Source organism: Sarcophilus harrisii, chromosome 1 (assembly GCF_902635505.1).
Source record: "Sarcophilus harrisii chromosome 1, mSarHar1.11, whole genome shotgun sequence".
Classification (NCBI taxonomy): domain Eukaryota; kingdom Metazoa; phylum Chordata; class Mammalia; order Dasyuromorphia; family Dasyuridae; genus Sarcophilus; species Sarcophilus harrisii.
In genome coordinates, this window is record NC_045426.1 from 684,770,854 (window position 1) to 684,789,166 (window position 18,313).

Consider the following 18,313-nt stretch of genomic DNA (forward strand, 5'->3'; position numbering starts at 1 on the left):
CTTTAGCCCTTTTTCTTATCTCGTGATGGGACGGCTCATGCTCCGGAGGTTTTCAATAAACAACTTTTCTGCCTTCTACTGAGTGATCTCTGAGGAGTCATTTTGGGTAAGGGTCTTCTATATCCCTCACAAACCTATTCAGCTGCAAGTGTCATTTTATTACCAAAAACTTGTGAGTAGACATAAACAGAAGTTTTTAAACTAAAACATTTTCTATATTTAAATGTACAATACTACAAAACTTTGCCATTGATCAATTCAATCAATTACGTGAGGATACATTTTGCAGGCTATTATTTATTCTGCTAAGTCCACCAGAACACAATATTATGAAAACATTCTTTTTCCCAAGGCCGTTGTGGTTGACTGAAGACACTTTTCCCTAAAACGGTGCCAACTACTTGAAATCAGGAAAACTTTTGCCCTAATTAACAAACGTTGCTAGATAACTCAAGTTTACAGAAGGACAAAGTCAAAGGGCATTAAACTACTAGAGTTTTTAAAAGGGTCTTAAAAAATCATTAAGCACCAACTCCAGATCTTAGAGCAAGGAGACCAAATGAAAATAGTGAGAAGGCCTGTGTTCCAGTTCTGGTCCAGCCACTTACTGGTTATGTGGCCTTAATGACAAAACAGGCTTGGAGGGAAGTGACTTATCAGTTAAACAGCCATCCTTCCTGAAATTCACATTCCACCCTGGAAAAACAAAGATAACTCTATTTGCACTAGGGCCACAGAGTGGTTGAGCTTCTCAGCAAAGAGCAACCACAACGCTGAATGCTAGCATAGACCATGAAGGGCCCAGAAGACCCAGGGTATTTTGACAGATTACTAGATACTAGCGCAATGCTTTGCACCCGGCAGACCCTTATAAATATCTGCTGAAAACTTTTTTAAGCTTCATTTTTCTTGAGGATTTTGTGTTTGTTTGTTTGTTTGTTTGTTTTTTTTTTGGGGGGGGGGGTTGAGGTGGAGAGGTGAAGATCTACGTTTCCTTTCACACCATGAGTTTTATGGAAATGTTTTACACAGCTTGTGCCTTCTCAGCGAGGAGAGAGGAAGAGAGAAAATCTGGAACTCAGAAGTTTTAAAAACAAATGTTGAGAAAATTGTTTAACATACAACCGGAGGGGGGAAATGGCATATTAAATAAAGAGAAAATAATTAAATATCTGCTGAAAGGGAAAAATCAGCACACCAGCCTTTGGGCAGCCTGGGCTGCAGGCACAACATCGTAGAACAAGACCAGAGGCCCAGGAAGGTAGGATCTGGACGGGTCCCCCAGAGCCCGCACCCTCGGACAAGGGACCCTCTCCCTGGGCGGGCCGGTCGGGCCCGGGGCCGTCTACAGCTAGTGGGCACCGCGCCCCCTTCCCGGGAGCACCGCGCCCCCTTCCCGGGAGCACCGCGCCCCCTTCCCGGGAGCACCGCGCCCCCTTCCCGGGAGCACCGCGCCCCCTTCCCGGGAGCACCGCGCCCCCTTCCCGGGAGCACCGCCAGCAAAGGCCGAGTCTCCAGGGGAGGCTGGTGCAGGGCTCACAGCGGGTGGTGCACAGGCCCGCCGACTGAGGGCCCCGAGGCCCAGGGGGATCACAGTCTCGTCGCTACAAATCTAGCTCCCCCTCACTTTACAAGCAAGGAAATTGAGGCCTAGGGAGGTCCCATTCTCGCAGGCACGAAACTGGCACACTTTAATGAAGATCCAGAGGCCCAGGAGGACCACAGTCTCGTAGGTACATGTCGGGCGCTTAGCCAAGACACACTTCAAAATAGACCCTGAAGTGCAGGGTAGTCCAAGGATCGGCCGTGGCGGTGGCCCAGCGCCGCCCCCCCTCGCAGAGGAGGAGCCTGAGGCCCAGAAAGACCCCAGCATCGCAGGACCAGCACAGAGGCCGAGGGCGGGGCGCTCGCCGGAATACCCACCTGCCCCGCCCCCCGGCCCGGATACTCACGTCCCGAAACTGGGCCAGGCCCTTCTCTCCGAGGGCGCTGAGACACTCGTACGCGGTCCCGGACTGCAGGAAGAGCTGCGCCAGGCACATGGCCTCGCTGCGGAACAGGGAGCCCATGGCTCGGCGCGGGGTCCCGCGAGGCCTGGCCGGCCGGCGCGGCCGTGCTCGCTCTCAGCCCGGCGCTTCTCCCGCGGCGGCCTCCTCGCGGCGGCCTCGCACCATGGGCCCGCCCGCCCCCCTGCCTCCGCGAGGCTTCTTCTCCGCCCCCAGGCTGCAGCCTCCGCCGCTGCAGCTACTCAGTCAACTGGGGCCTCCTCAGCCGCTGCCGCCTCCTCTAACGCCAGCCTGGCCCCGCCCCCCGCGGCGGAACCGCCGGTTCCGCTTCCGGGTCCCCTCGGGGGCGGGCGACTGACGTTGCTCCCGAACTCGACGGGCACGCCCCCTTCCCGCAGCGGGGCGGGGCGGGCTGGAGGAGGGCCAAGCGCGGCGCGGGAGCGCGCGAGACCGGCCCCTTTTTGCCGGGGGCTCCTTAATGGAGGCTTGCGCAGTCAGGGGCGGAGCCTCCTCGCCTACCTGGGGAGGTATCCTCCCGGAAGGCCTCCCAGAGTTTCAAACCGGGGTCGTGGGCTTCCCGCTCGGGCCGGACGTTCAAGGATACGAGCGGGATTGCCCCAGGGCCAGGTCCGCGGGTTCGAGTCCCAGGCAGCGCGCGTCTCTTAAGCGGCTCTTTTTTTCTCGCGGGAAGTTGAAGCAAAAATCAAAGCGCCGGGACCTTTCCGCCTAAACTGGGGGAGGGGCGCGCAGCGAGTAGCGCGCAGACTCCTTTCTCGAAGAATCCACTAATCAGACATTATTTCGGTGCCGCGTTGCCTAATAAATGTTGGATGAACCCAAGAGGGGCAGGGCCAAGGACGCAAACGAAAATGGCACAGTGCCTCCCTTCGGAGGGCCCGGGCTCCCCGGGGGAGGGGGAGGGGTGCCCCAGGATGCTGCGGCACCCCGTCCCGCCCCGGGAGGCACAGGGGAGGCCTCCCGGGCCTTACATGCTTTGGCAGCCTGCACTTAGTAAGTGCTTACTGCAAGCCAAGCCCCATGTCGCGTGCTGAGAATGTTGTGGTAGTTTAAGCCCCTCCCTTCGAAGGGAGCTTGGTTGGGGGGGGAGGGGGAGATACATTGCTTCATCGAGCTTTTATTAAGCGACTACCGTGTACTGGGAATAACAACAACAACCAAAAAAACCACCTCCCTCAAGAAGCTTAACTTCCACCGCCGGGATGCTTCGGAATAAGCATGCATTAAGTGCCTACTGTGTACAAGGTTGGGCTGCAAAGGAAGGCCCCAACCCCGTGCCTTCAGAGAGCATACATTCTGCGGCCTAAGTTTTAGATAAACTTTTAAAGTTTTGTTTTGTTTCGCGCGCGCGCGTGTGTGTGTGTGTTTTAATAAATACCGAAGCGATTTCAAAGGAGAAACCCGGAGAGCCGCCCGGCACGCGACTAAGGGGAGGGGGAAAGCGGACCCCTCCCCCGAGGGCGGGCTCTGGGAGCCGAGGCTGGATCCAGGCCAGCCCAGCCCGGGCTCGGAGCACGCGGCGCCCAATGAGCCGCGGGCTCGTCCCCGCCCGCGCACTACAGAGCATCGGCAGCTCTAAAGGACTTTTGCGAGCCGAGTCCCTCAGGGCCGGTTAGCTCAGTTGGTTAGAGCGTGGTGCTAATAACGCCAAGGTCGCGGGTTCGATCCCCGTACGGGCCACGGTTGTTTTAGCGAAGTTCCTTCCAGATTTACGAACGGGAGCTTTCCGCGCCTGGCCTCGCCTCCCGGATCTCTCACTAAGCGCGTGGAAAGTAAAGAAAAAACGAGGAATCGCTCTGAGCGCCCACGGTCGGGGAGGAGGGGGCTCCACAGCTGTCGGCCCGGGCTCGGAGATTTTTTCCCTGGGAAAATGGGGGCGGGGAAAGTGAACTCAAGCTCATCACATGTTAAATTCATTTTAAGTTGGTGGGATGGGATGGGATGGGATGGGATGCAGTGGGATGGTGGGGAGTAAGGTGGGATAAAGTGCTGTAAAATAGTCTAACTGTGGGGATGAGGAGGACTTCATTTGAAACTTGTGCGGGCTAAGTTTTGAATGAAGTTTTGTTTTGTTTTGCGTGTGGGTTTTCTGCCTTCTGCCTTAGCCAAGTAACCCGTCTTCTCTGGGCTTCAGTTTCCTTCTCCCGGGGACATGTAAACAGTTGCAGCAAATTGGCAGTAAAAGGTGAGAATTTTCGGTGTTGAAGGAGCTGTGGAAAGACAGGCACACTAATGCACCGTTGGTGGGGCTGTGAATTGGCCCAACCATTGTAGGAAGTAATTTAGAATCATGATAAGAAAGTGACTAAAAATGTTAGAATTGACCCAGAGGTGCCCATACTCTGCATATATCCCCCAAGGGAGTCAAAAAAAGAAAAATCAAGCCCTAAAAATCTTCCTAACTAACAGTGGATATAGGGACAGTAAAGAACTGAAATGTTCGTATGTGACTATAGTGGATTTCTGTGTGTTTAATAACCATGAAAACTAATTCAATTAATTAAATTAAAAGTTTGTATTTGGCAGAGTGAAGCAAGCAGGAAAACATTATACACAATGACCACAACAAAGTAAATAGTATAAAAAAAAAGAAAATTGTGATATTATAATAACGAAGCTCAATCCTAGTGAAGACCAATCAACAATGAATAAATGAATGAATGCAAAAAAGCATTTATTAAGCACTTACTATGTTCCAGGCACTGTGCCAAGCAATAGAAATGACACACACAAAAGGTAGGATATTGCCTGCCCTTAAGGATCTTAGGTTTTAATAAAAGACTATACATAAAGGGAAGTGGAGGTAAGAGAGGAGTATCAACTGACTGACTTATACTTTCCAGTATTAGTATTGATCTCACTGTGCTTTCCTTTCTCTTCACAGACTTATGGGTATAGAAAATTGCATAATCTGTTTGAACCCTTTTGGTTAGAACCAGCTTGTGTTAGGGTTTTTGTTTTTTGTTTGGCTTTGTTGTTTATTGCAAGAAATCTGTAAGGAAAGAAGTATATTTGAAAGTGAAAGTGATGTTAAAACTCAAGGGAGGGGGCGGGAATAATAGTGCTGGAATTCTCTGTGGTCCCTTACAGTTTTCCATCTTAGGGTGCTACGATTTTCTCAGGAATAACACTGGTTATCTCTGTAGACAAATGTAACAACTCAGACTGCCCAAGTAGAACCAGGCAGTTGATAAGCCTTTTTCTTATCAGACCTTCACTTGGAATTCAAAAGAAATCTCTGCAGAGAGAGAGAGAAAGATGGAGGGATGGAGGACTGAGGGGGCCAGGAAGCAGAAGGAAGGAAGGAAAGGAGGAAAGGAGGCAGGGAGTGTTTGGGACAAAAAGACCTACCCAAATTGACTACTCGGAGATCACTCATAGAAAGCAGAATTATTTATTAGCACCTCGAGAAGCGGACCCCCTCCTGGTCTGTGAGCCAAATTCACCTTTATTCCCCTATTTGGTCAGTGGAATGCAGTAGACAAGGTGATACACAGCTTCTTGGGCCGCGTAATCCCTTCTTTGGACAATGGAATGCAGTCCAGGCCTTATCTAAAATCATGTGACTCTAGAGAAACTGAAACTGAGGCCTATAGGCCTGATCTACTTTAGCTAACAGTCTCTGATCAATATGTGCTTAATCTGTTAAGTTCTTCCCTTTGAGAAAGTAAGGAAGTAAGGAAGGGAGGGAGGGAGAGAGGAAAGAAAGAAGGGAGGGAGGAAGGAAGGAAAGGAGAGAGGGAGGAAGGAAGAGAGGAAAAGAGGGAAGAAGGAAAGGAGGGAGGGAGGAAAGGAGGGATGGAGGAAAGAAAAGAGAAGGGAGGGAGAGAGGAAAAAAGGAAAGAAGGGAGGAAGGGAGGGAAGGAAAGAAGCTTATCAAGCATCTGCCAATTTACATCTCCAAAGTCCCTACTGTGAACCTCCTTTGTCCTTCCCAGGCTGATGATGGAGAGCACTGGACTGGAAGCTTTGTTGCTTCCCGAGACTGGGGCTCAGCATCCTGGGCTGTCTCCATCAAGGTCTGAAAGCAGATGGCCACCATGGTGGGGGCTTGACACGGCCATGCTCCTGTCCCTTCCTCGGGCCTTGCTATTTCATCAAGGGCGGCTTACCTGCTCTGTGAACTCAAGCCAGTGGCAGGCACTTGTTCCATGCGTGCCCCTTATTTTAAGGCAGGATTCACCGGCGCATAAACATGGTCGCTTTAAGCAACAAGCTTTTATGAAGGCCTTTCTGTGGCCAGGCACAGGGTAGATGCCGGGGTCACCAAAACAACGATGGAAACAGCCAAAGAGCAGACCCTTGAACGGGGAAGACGAGGTTCTCTGTTTATGAGTGTGAGCGCCAAGAGGAGGACGAGAGCAGGGAGATTCGGGAGCCAGGCCGCCACATCTTGCAGGGGGAGGTGGGTGTCCCAGGGCAGAAGTGAGAAGTGAGCACATTTAGGCACAGACAGAGAGGGAGCCGTGTGTGTGAGCGCAGAAAGAAAGCCAGCTTAGGCACCAAGCAGAAAGAAAGAATGTATCATAAATCTAGAGAAACAGGTTGGGGCCAGGGTGGAAGGGCTTGAAAGGCTATCTGGAGTTTGCCTTTTTTCTTTGGGGCAAGAGGAGGCCCCCAGAGCTCATGAAGGCAGTGACCCGCTTAGGCCTGTGCCTTAAGAACAAGACTTGGGCAGCAGCGGGAGCTCAGCGTGGGGGAGGAGGCTGCAATAATCCAGGTGAGAGGTGAGGACTGAACAGAGGAGTCTGGGAGGAAAGATAGGAGAGATGTCCTGGAAATAGGAACAGCAAGACTGGCAACAGATCAGAGGTTGTTGTTTGTCCTTCTCAGAGAGGACCACAACCTCGGGGAAGGACTATGACAGGCAAGTGAACTGGATGTGAGGGAGGGAGAGCTGTGCAGTCATCTGTCTCACTTTCCCTCCTGAGCCATCTGGGTCTAGGGGTCAGACACAAGATCAGGACCACTGGAGATGGCCCTGGAGGTGGTGGGAAGCTAAGGACTTCAACAGGTCTGATTGACTGAAGCAACACCCATTCAGTGATTAAGCCTAGGCAGATTGTCTCTTCATCACAAGATCATTGGAACTGGCCTGGAAGCATCTCATTGTTGAAAACAGCCATATCCTTCAGAATTGATCATTGTATAATCTTGTTATTAATAGCTCAGTGATAAGAAAGAGACTTGGCCTCTCTGACCCATATGATATTATGATATAAAAATATATATAATAAAATAATATTTGTACTGCCTGTCTCATAGGATCAATAAAAAGAAAGCATCTGGCAAACCTTAAAACACTGAATAAATGTCAGCTATTTTTTTGCAGGATAAACAGGATGTCAAAGAAGGAGAAAAGAATAATTTCTTAAAAAGAAAAAAATTTATTCATAGTACACAAAAATCTATTTAAACCAAAGATCATCTGGTAAAGTGATATAAATCTAAGTGTATTTTTGAAAAAAAGAAATCAGTTCTTACTGACTTAAAACAAGAAGTTCTTCAAGGAGATTGATCGTAAGCATACATTTACAGTTTATGAATACATATTTAACTCTTTCAATAATTCACACTTTTTAACATTTTATTTTAAGGTCCTAGTCTCAACTCTATTAATGTGTATGCTAAACTGTGTAGCCTTGGACACATCACTTTGAGGATGCTAAGATTTCCACCAATGACAGACAGCTCTATTGGCTTCTGCCCTTTCAGGATTTGTGATTCTCCCAGTATAAGTGTCATTACCACTGGGGCAGATCAAACCCCCTCTGGGAGCCACGTCCCTCTCAGAAGCTAGTATCTTACAGTTGCTGCAGCTAAAATCAGATTAACTGGCTGGCGGCCAGCCTTTTGAGCAAGTGCATTTAAAAACAAACTGACTATTCACAAATACCACCTTTTTACAAAAATACATAGGAAAAGTGTCACTAAGAGAAGTTTTCCATCGTGGTCCCAAATCCTGACCACAAGATTGCCGCTGCTCTCTGAAGTCACGAGAAGTTAAAAGACGGATAAGCCCCAAATCATGTGCTCTCTGATCCACGGGTTTCTGATGAATATAATCAAGCTGAAGATGAAGACCAGCATCAAGCTTTTGGCCAGGCAGGAATAATAATACTCTCCTGGAACCAGAAAACAAACAGCAGTCGCACTCTGAGCCTTGAGCTCTGGGGCTCAATGGAAAAGAAGAGGCTTCCTGAGAAGCTCTCAATAATAAACACAAATATAGACAAATGAAGAGAAGAAGGCAAAGAAATAAATGCTCAACCAAACCCTTGCCATTTGCCCTGGCCCAACTGAGACTGATCCCGGGGTCCCCCATCGCTCTTCTCCTTATAAATGGGCAGCTCTCTCGGCAGCATGACATGAGTTGATACAAGCACAAAAAACAAAAACCTTAAATATAAGTCAGTTTCCATTGTGCTTACATAGATCATGGTGCTAATTAATTCTTTCCATTCCAGCTGAGTGCTACAACAAGATTTTTGTTAGCACTGAAATTTGAGGCAATAGAGCCAGGAAGACTCCTCTTCCTAACTTCAAATCCTCTCTGATACTTCTAGCTGTGTGACTCTAGGCAAGTCATTTTACCCTTTTTGCCTCAGTTTCTTCATCTAAAATGAACTGAAGAAGGAAATGGTAAAACATTCCAGGATCTCTGCCAAGAAAACTGTACTGAAGAGTTAGATATGATTGAAACGGCTGAACACCCCTCCTCCCCAACACTTCTGGAGCACACACCTTCCCTCTTCCCATCCCCAGGATGGGTCAGACCCTCCTCTTACTAGCAGGTTGGATCTTCAAGGTGATACATATTTCTAAAACTATTCCTTACAAGCCCCGACAATGAAATCTAGATTGGTAAATCCAATGGCCTCCTTTTAGGCCTCCTCCTTCTTGTTTTGTTGTTTAGTCATTTTTCGGTTGTGTCCAACTCTTTGTGACCTCATTTTTAGAGTTTTCTTGGCAAGAAAGCCTTCTCCAGCTCATTTTACAGACAAGGAAACTGAGGCAACCAGGATGAAGTGACGGGCCCGGGGTCGCTCTGTTAGAAGTGTCAGAAGCTCATCATTCTACACCCTATGGCACCAGCTAGCCTTCCATCCTTTTTGACTTCACAGCACCAGCCATTGCTGCTTGTCCCCCTCCTCCCAGACAGTGTCTCCTCTCTGGATTTGGTGACAGACCTCTCCTGGCTGCCATTCCAATAGGCCCCCGATGCTCAGTCTGCAGGATCATTATTCACATTCCACCCCCTATTTAAGGCTGTTTTAAGGGCTCTATCCAGGTTCTTCTCTTCTCCATCAGTACTCAGTCTCTCCTCTCCCTCCCTGCACCAAACTGGACATCCTGGAGGCGTCTCAAACAAGAGCCATCATAGCCTTTCCCCGAAGCCCAACCCCTTTCCTAACTCTCCTCCGTTTGCAGAGTCCCCTCAAGCACCCTCCTAGTCATCCCTGGGTTTGTCCTCACATAAACATTTGATGGTCAGTTCTACCACTATTGCATGTCTCCTTTCTGCCCCTGGACCACCCCTTGTTCAGGGTCTTAAGTTTCTTCTCTCAGGAATCCACTCCCTACACAACTGCTCAGTAGGGCTTCTAAAAACTATTCTCCTTTGCTCAAGTCACTCCTATGGCTCCCTATTACTTCCAGATTAAAATACCAACTCTTCCATTGAGCTTTTAAATCCCTTTGCAACTGTCTCCAGTTCACTTTGCTAGGCTTCCTGCACAATATTCATTCATCCCTTACAAGTTCAAATCAAACATTCCATCTCCCCCTTTATGACTTTACCCAGACAGCCCTGAAGGTCTGGGACACCCTCCCTCCTCAACTTTGGGGCTGAGCTCAGATGTCTGTTCTGATTGAACACCTGATATCTCCTCCCAAAAACTACTTTATACTGTATATATGGCATACATAATACTGTGAGGCAAATATATCCCCATATTTGTGTATGTGTCATACATACACACAAAATTTAATTTCTGGGGGCAGGTTATTTTCCCGCATAGAATATCAGCTCTGTGAAGGCAGGAGCCAGTTTTTCTTCCTTATGTTTTTAGAGCCTCACCCATCACCTGGCCCATTACAGGCACTAAGTGTGTGTTTGTTTACTCCTTAACTTTAAATGAGAAAACTGCAAATGCAGATGAAACCCTCCTCTTTCTACCCCAATGAGATACCTGCCTTTGTTAGCCACCACAGGTCCCAAACCACAGTGGGCTTCTGAATATCCTGAGAATGGTTGATTGACCTCCCTCCCCACCATAGCAGACTAAATCACTCAGCTAATTAAAGAAAGAAAGCTAAGCCCATAATGTGGCCTAGAACTCTCCCCTACCTTGATAATACTTGCTCAAGGGGAATATAAGCTCTGACCAGCAGACTTCATTGTTGGTGCAGTCACGGTTTGCAAGGCTGATCTGGAAACTACAAGACACCTCGGTAAGTGGCAAAGCCGGAACAGTGCCGAGGCAGAGTCCACCATCCCCACAGTGAAGGGCGCCCAAGGGTCAAAGGATCCCAGAACTAGAGGGGATTGATAAGGTCACAGGAGCTTTGGTTGAGAGCAGGCTGAGGTCTCAGAGTCCATCCAGTTCATCCCCAGCCCAATCCCTCCTTTTTACAGAGGAGGTAAATGAAGGCAGAAAGGCCAGATGACTCCTTCCCGGGGTCACAGAGCCAGAAGAAGGACTGGAAGCTAGACTTCTGTGGCTCGGGTGCCATTCCCACTATAATCTATCCCCCAGATCTATCTTCATTTGCAAAGTGTAGATGATTTCATTTCCAATATTGTCAAATATTCAAGTGGCCGTTACCTTGTCAGCGGCTGGGTCAGTTGAGGAGGTATTCTAATAAACTGGACTGAGACACTGAGCGGGAAAAGATTAGGTTTATCTTCACAGGTGATCCCACAGTGGAACTGCCAGGTGACAGAAGAAAAGCTGAAGAAAGAAATCCCAGTGATGAAGCTACATGTCACAGCAGGCAGACTTTCACCACCAGCAAACTAGCCCTGGGGCGGTGGCTGGGGGCCTTCTCATTCCATTTCACATCTACTATCTCAAAGCAAGCAGGCCCTCATCATCCCGAGAATTAAGTTTTTCTAGATTTAGGAATCCCATGCAGATCATGCACCTACATTACAATATATACCTTCAATACAAAGCCAATGGACTGAGTCACTCAGGACCACCCAGCATTGCAACAAAGAAAGATGTTCTCCCATCCCACTTCCAAGTCTGTCTTCATCACTGCAAGCGGCTCTGAGGTCTCAGGGCTCTTGCTACCCATCTCCCTCTTGTTCCAATTTAGCACTGCCCCAAGGAGCTTACCTGACCTCTGCACCAAGTATCACATCCTGGGGAATCCCTTCCAAATTACCACTATTCGAAATAAGGAAGTGGATAGTCATCGTGGCAGGCACATCAGGGCAGATGCCTTTTATGTCCATAAAATAGGGCCCTTCCTGAGGAAAATGTGTATCTCTCCCTGTAAGAACAATAAATTATGTCTTCTAGAATGAATAATTCAAAACATTTTTCCTACAATGTAGTTTAAATTGGATCCAGAACCATGAGACAGCAAAATTTCCATTAGTGACTAAAACAAAGAGTAATCCATTACAAAAAAAGATACTGAAAAAAAGAACTCTCTTCAGTTCTGCCAGTAGTTTCTGATATAGATCTCATAGAAAAGAGCAGTACACTAGAGTCTCATTTTTCTTTTCTTTCTTTTTTTTAAGGTTTGAAAAGTTTTTTATGTACATTATTCCATGTGAACCTCCCAACAACCTTGGAAGCTATGCACTAATTTTTTAAAAAATGTTTTATTTGTTTTTTATCAGCTGATACTTCCCTCCTCATCACTCCACCCCAACTACTCCCCATCTCCCTCCTCCCTTAGAACACAAGAAAAACAAACAAAAAAATGAGTTTTAACAAAACTCATTGCCCATCAGTCAAAACAAAAGTCCACATTACTCATACTCCAAAAAATATTTGTGTCATTCTGAGTCCTTCACTTTTCTATCAGGAGAAGGGTTCTACATTTCATCACTAGTCCTCTGGAATCCTGATCAATAATTACATTAAGAGGGAAAAAATTAAGCATTTATATAATAGTTACCATGTGCCAGGAGCTAAAATAAGCAATTTTTTTACAAATATTATCTCATGTTTTTCTCATAATAATCCTGAATGCAAGTGTTATTATTATCTCTATTTTATAGTTGAGGAAACTGAGGCAAACAGAGTGAAGTTGCCCAGGATCCCAGAGCTAGTATCTGAGGCTAGATTTGAACTTAGGACTTCCTGACTCCCAGCCTAGGGCTCTCTCCATTGTGCCACCAACTGCCTCAGCAATAAATCATATTTATTTATTTATAAATCATAACTTATTCATTCATTCATTCCCCAATGTATGAGCATGCTCAGGCTCCCTTTCTTTGCCATTTCAAAAAGAGCTATAAGGAAAAAAGTGTGTAAGGGTATAAAACTCTTCAAAATTTATAAAGAAATAAGAAAAGGAAGGAAAAGGATAAAATGGGGTATAAAAGAGTGTGCAGATTAACAGGAATGGGATAAAGAGGGAGGAAAAAGTTGGGGGCAGGACAGTATAAGGGAAGGATCCTGAGTGGTTAGGAGTAGGGATAGGGAGGAGGTTAAGTAATAACAAGGCAAGCTAGCAGGTCACCTCCTGCCCACTCTCAGATCACAGATTTACTCCTAAAGTAGAAAAGTTAACAGGAATAGGAAACAAGAGATACATATGAATAATGATAATAATAATAATAGAATTTATTAGGAAAAAATAGGGATAGTAATCACTGATCTCAAAGTTAAAGTTGAAATAGATTCAATCAATAGAGTAAAAAATTAGGAAAACTACATTATAAATCAGCCATATTAATACTGTTTTAAGACTATTCAAAACAACTAGATAGTATAAGATTGGAATATTGCTGTGCATAGAAAATGGTGAGCTGGTGAGTTTAGAAAAAGATAGAAAGACTTAGACCTAAGAAGGATGATGTTATCAAAGAAACAAATGACAAACAAGCATGGAACAATCTCATGTGGATTGTATGAATGTATTTGTTTTTATATGTATGTATGTATGTATGTATATTCTTTCTTCTATAAGCTCTCATTTCTTTTCCAATGTTTTCCTCAAGTGCTCTAGTTCCATTTATTTTTTTAAAATTGGGATCTTTTTTTAAACTCTTGTTTCATTTCTCCCAGGAATTCTAGTCAAGGTTATGCTTACCCTGTGTTTTCTCTAAGCTTGTGGATGTTTTGGAATCATTCTCTTCAGTGTTTATGTCTTGAGCATCTCTACCACTGTAACTGCTCATTATGATGAGGTTCTTTCCTTGTTTGCTCATTCTTTCAGCTTACTTTCTGACTTCAGACTTGGTATTCGGGCTGGGTTCTGTGCACTTCTGGAGAGAAAGTCTGGGGTGGTTCTGTTGCTGCTTTTTTGGGAGTACTGAGTATTGTGTTATTCCAAGATCTCAGGGACACCTCAGGCTGGAGAGTTGCAAGCACTTAGTACTCTTAAAGTGGTTGATCACAACAAAATCTGATTGCCATCCAGTAGTCTGAGCACAGCAAGTTTCTTACCTGGTGTGGATCTGTGTAACAGTAGATGCTGCTGGACTCCATCCTTATCAGTCAATTGGAAAGCCCTGCTGGCTCTGAGCAGCAAAATTACAGGCTTCCCGTTGGTCTAGGATTCCTGCACCTTCGTATTCTATAACCTTGACTAACTATAGGAAGCTCTGAGCTTAGGGGTTGAACTGCAGCCTTCCTGTTGCTGCCTTCTCAGGGCCTCCCTTCCTTAAAAGCAGGTTCCCTTCTCACGTTGCCCTAGATCTGTGGTCCAAGAGTGAGCAGTCAGATGGCACCTGTCCTTGGCACACTGACCTGGGATGGGTTCAGTGGTGCTTCTGGATGGGTTTGTGACCTCCCCTTGGCCAAACATACCGCTTAATCCGGGTAAAGTGCTCCCTGAAGCATGTTTCTGCCTCAACCTTGTCCACACTGTCCACAATCCTCCCTGTCTATTTCCCTGTACTGAGGTGGGATGGACAAATGACTCTCTGTGACTTTTTCTAGATTTTTCTATCAAGATTCATTCTGGTGCATTTAAGGATTTTGTCTGGTTACGTTTTTCTTTTAGCCATAGGACAACATATAAGTATCTTCAAGGCCAGGTCAAAGCACTATGGGAGAGAAGAATTTCTAGAAATGTCTTGGGAGATACTTGGTCCCCCAATGTGTCATCCTAGGGGCACAGCATTGAGCTCCTGCTCTCTTCCTTTACTCTCTGCTATTTAATCTTGTATATCAATAGTTTTTGTACAAAAGAGATCAGACCTTCTTAAGTGGTGGGGGTCTTCCCAGCAGCTGTCCCAAGGGCTTCAGAGTTTCTGTCATGAGAACTTGCTTCTCTAATGTTCATGAGATCACAGAATCACATCTAGCCCAATGCCCTCATTTTACAGATGAGGAACTGAGGCCCAGAGAAGGAGAGTGACTTAGAGTCATGTACCCAGAGGTGGGAGGAAGCTCAGAGGTCCCTTTTACAAATGAGCCGTTCCCCAAGCTCTCAGGCAAACAGATGTGGGTGCCATCACGGTCACCATCAAGACCTCATCCACCTTATTCTGCTCGATTTCGTTCTAAAGTAAGACATTCCAAAGTCTGTTCCCCATTGTTCAGCTGCTGGCAAACAAGATGTGGGGGCAACCAAAATCCCTGGTAATCTCCAAGCTCCAAACTGGCCACTGGCTGTACTCGCTGTTACGGGAGCCCAAAAGTGCCGGGGAAGGAAAAACCAGCCAATGTAAACCTCATTCCTTTCCATTAGGAAGGACATGCAAGGCCCACTGGAGCTTGGCAGAAGGGAGAACTTTCTAAGGATGAGGCTGCTCCAAAATGGACTGGGCTGCGTCCCCAGGGGGTGGGCTACCCTTCACTGGAAGTCTCTGGGCACTTGTTCAGAGAGGGAAGAGAGCGCCCGCTCATGTCCTAGGAGGCTCGCCTGGCCCCAGGATCCTTTCCAGCCTGGAACCATCTGCGGGCCGGGTCATCAGCCTCAGAATAATCGGCGGTTATGGTGTTATTCCTCCTCCGTGCTCGAGGAGCACAAATGACATGACGACGTTGGGGTCGACGAACGGCGTGTCTGGCTCTGGCTGATCAGACCACCCAGGCTGGGAAGGCCCCACCACAGGCCAGTCCCAGACAGAAGTCTAACTCTGCACCTCTCACAAAGCAGTTCTGCTCTGCTCCCAGTGCGCAGCCCCTCCTCGGGAAGGGCTTGCCCCGCAGGCCGATCCCATGCCAGGGTCTCCCAGGGCGCACGATCAGTACTAAGGTTCTTCAGAGAGACCTTGAGGTGCCCTTGTGTCTCTCCTTCTGATCTCCTCGTGGGCTCGCCTTGTATCAGGTCTCTGCAAAACCGTCTTTAAGGCAAATGTGCACAGGGCACTAGAGCTACGTGGCCAGGCCACTAGGACTGGGCCTTCGACAGCAGAGTTTGAACTCTTGGCAATTCAGGTCCAGATGAGACCTCGGGTATTTATTCTGACGAGAAAGCTTCAGAATCGTCCCCAGACAATTCACACAGAAGCAATTCGGCCCGGCGCCGGGATGCTGCGCGGTTTCACATGACTCACGACAAGGAGGTCAGCGCAATGCTCGGTAGCGGTTCAGTTTGGCCGGCAGTCTAACGCCTCTTCTCTCCTATACTTTCCTTCAGAGCCTCCCAGACACTGATCTAGCTCCAGAAACCTTAGTTCCAATGTGGACGTCTCTAGAAAGTATACTGCCAAGGCAAATAGACATCCACAGCAGCATTCTCCTGCTACTGTAATCAACGGTTCCAGGCATGGGTGACAGAAAATCTGTCTTCTTGCTGTTAATTATGAGGCTAAATCCGCACAAGGGGCAGAGAATTGACTCGTTGCATCTCAGTCTCATGGCAGCCTCAGACCGCGCAATCATTTGCAAGCAAAGTTTCTTACACCAACCCTCCCTTCACTTTAGTCTTGGCTTGTAACTGCCTTGTCTATCCCAAGTGACTGGCTACACAAAGTACAAAGGAAGCATGATTTGGAAGCTACAAATGGCAGCTCACACATTTACACTATTTCACATGCCACTTTAATAACTCTGACTTGCTTTTATTAAGCACCTACTATATGTAGGCACTATGCTAAGTCCTGAGGATACAAAAAAAAGGTAAAACTATTCCCTACTTTCAGGGACCTCCCCAGTCTAGTGAAAGAAACAGCAAAGTATTATAGACAGGATAAACTGGAGATAATTAGCAGAGAGAAGACATTGAACAGGGGGCAGGGGAGGCATTAGAAAGGGCTTCCTTGCAGAGGGTAGGATTTTAGCTGAGATTCGAAGCAAGTCAAGGAAACCAGGAGGTAGAGATCAAAGAGAGAACATTCTGGGTATAGGGGACAGCCAGAAAAATAGAAACTGCCAGAGGCTTTAACTTACATATTATTTTCAACCAGCCATCTTGAATGTTCCCATAGTCTGAGTTGCCTTTCTTGGCCACATGAGTAGCTTGTACTAATGATTTAAGTCTGTTCATAACTTCTGCCCTGTAAGAGAGATTAAAGGATTTATTATCTTGGAGCCAAGGGACCCTGGCCTCCAATCTACTTAGTTTAAGTGTTGGATTTAATCATTACTTGCATAAGAAATATCTTAAGTATTCTTCCTGCAGAGAAGAATTTAGCAGAACTAAATTTGGAGATTTCCAGAGAATCTCCAACTTTGCCAATCCATATACCCAGAAAACCTGAGGTTTTCAAATAAGCTTCTCCACAACCCTTTGAAATTCTGAATGGAAAGGGATTTTAGAGTCTGCTTTGTATATGCACATAAGAAGTAAAATATTTTAACTAATTTCAACTAAGATAATATTATTTCCCAAAAATTTCCTGAACCTCCTTGACTTCTCATCGCCTGAGTTGGGAAACATTGGTATAGTAGATGAAATGCTGGACTTCTAAAACTTGGAAGACCCGAGTTCAGATTCTACCTCTAACACTCACCTATGGGACCACAGGTGAGTCCCTCAATCTCTCTTAGTCTTAGTGTCTTCATGTGTCAAAAGAACATAGTAACACCTGAAGCACTTTATTTCATAAAGCTGTTCTAAGGCTCAAACAAAACAATATGGAAGGTGATTTGCAAAACTGGAAGCATCATATCAATGTCAGTTATTATAACAATGATGATGGTGATGATGACAGCCGGTTTTCCCTACTGATAGACTAAGAGACCCTGAAAAGTACTCACCTTTCTATAGTGTTTTATAAAGTACTTTCTTTAAAACAATCTGGTGAAGAGGTATTATTATTCCCCGCCTTACAGAAGAAAACTAAAGTGGGTCATTAGTTGACTGGCCCAGAGTCACAGCAAGAAAATGTCAGAGGCAGGATCCAAACTCGGGGCTTTGAGATCCAAAGCCTCCTGCTCTTCCCACTAGACCGAGTAGCCTGAGGACCAGTTGTGTGGAAGCTCCCTATTAAGCACCAGGGGTGCCAACAGTCTCTCTGCCCTTCTTTAGTTTCTAATTTAGAAAGGAAATATGCCCACAAAGAAGTGTAATACATGTGAGAATGATTATGAAAGTCAGTAAAAGATTTATGGGAGAAGGGCCGCTTTTGGCTGGGACCTAGCTGAGAGGATTCAGGGAGGACATCCCTGAATGTCAGGAAGTTGAAGGAGGCTGAGAAAGTGGAGGGCAGCATGAGGGGACTGGGGCTAATCCCAGTTTGGCTTTAACACAGGATAGATGAAAGAGAGAGTCATGAAATAAGGTGAGAGGAGTAATCAGAAGTCAGATTGTGGAATACCTAAAATGCCAGGCTGAGGAGTTGCTGCTATTTTATCACAGACACAATAGGGAGTTAGTGATGGTGTTTGAGCTACAAGAGTAACATGACCAGACCCAGCCTCCAGAATTCGACTTCAGCATCAGGGTGAAGAATAGATTAATAAGAACCGAGAGCCTGGGAAAAGGAAGGCTCATTAACAATCTATTATGAACTATTGGAAATAGTTCAAGGGAAAGACTATAAGGGACGGAAATGAGATGATAGCTTGTGAGCAGAAAAGGAAGAGATAGGTAGAAAACATGTTCTTGAGCTGGGTACAATGGTCAGGTCTAAAGTAGAGCTGGACACCTTCGGGATGGGGGCCCTGGGCTCAGTTAATGTGTCGGCTCAGCTTTGTTAAAGTGCTTTT

At 46.6% G+C, this 18,313-nt stretch overlaps 2 protein-coding genes and 1 non-coding gene across 5 annotated transcripts in view; 1 reads left to right on the forward strand and 2 right to left on the reverse strand.

Moving 5' to 3' along the window:
* The window catches only part of ATP6V0A2 (ATPase H+ transporting V0 subunit a2), a 38,504-nt gene extending 35,680 nt beyond the window's left edge, over window positions 1-2,824 (reverse strand). Inside the window, exon 1 of the mRNA XM_031948438.1 lies at window positions 1,953-2,824. Coding sequence (XP_031804298.1) covers window positions 1,953-2,069 — 117 coding nt within the window. The 5' untranslated portion in view covers window positions 2,070-2,824. The remainder of the gene's footprint in view (window positions 1-1,952) is intronic.
* Window positions 2,825-3,630: 806 nt separating this feature from the next.
* Window positions 3,631-3,704, forward strand: TRNAI-AAU. Its single transcript has one exon. It is a non-coding gene; the product is annotated as a tRNA-Ile (tRNA).
* A 3,686-nt stretch (window positions 3,705-7,390) lies between these two features.
* TCTN2 (tectonic family member 2) overlaps window positions 7,391-18,313 on the reverse strand; it is a 38,091-nt gene continuing 27,168 nt past the window's right edge. For all 3 annotated transcript variants that reach the window (XM_031948441.1, XM_031948439.1, XM_031948440.1), the window contains 5 exons: window positions 16,553-16,659; window positions 11,369-11,525; window positions 10,853-10,978; window positions 10,375-10,463; window positions 7,391-8,149 (listed from right to left, as the gene is read on the reverse strand). In XM_031948441.1, coding sequence (XP_031804301.1) covers window positions 8,028-8,149; window positions 10,375-10,463; window positions 10,853-10,978; window positions 11,369-11,525; window positions 16,553-16,659 — 601 coding nt within the window. In that variant the 3' untranslated portion in view covers window positions 7,391-8,027. The remainder of the gene's footprint in view (window positions 8,150-10,374; window positions 10,464-10,852; window positions 10,979-11,368; window positions 11,526-16,552; window positions 16,660-18,313) is intronic.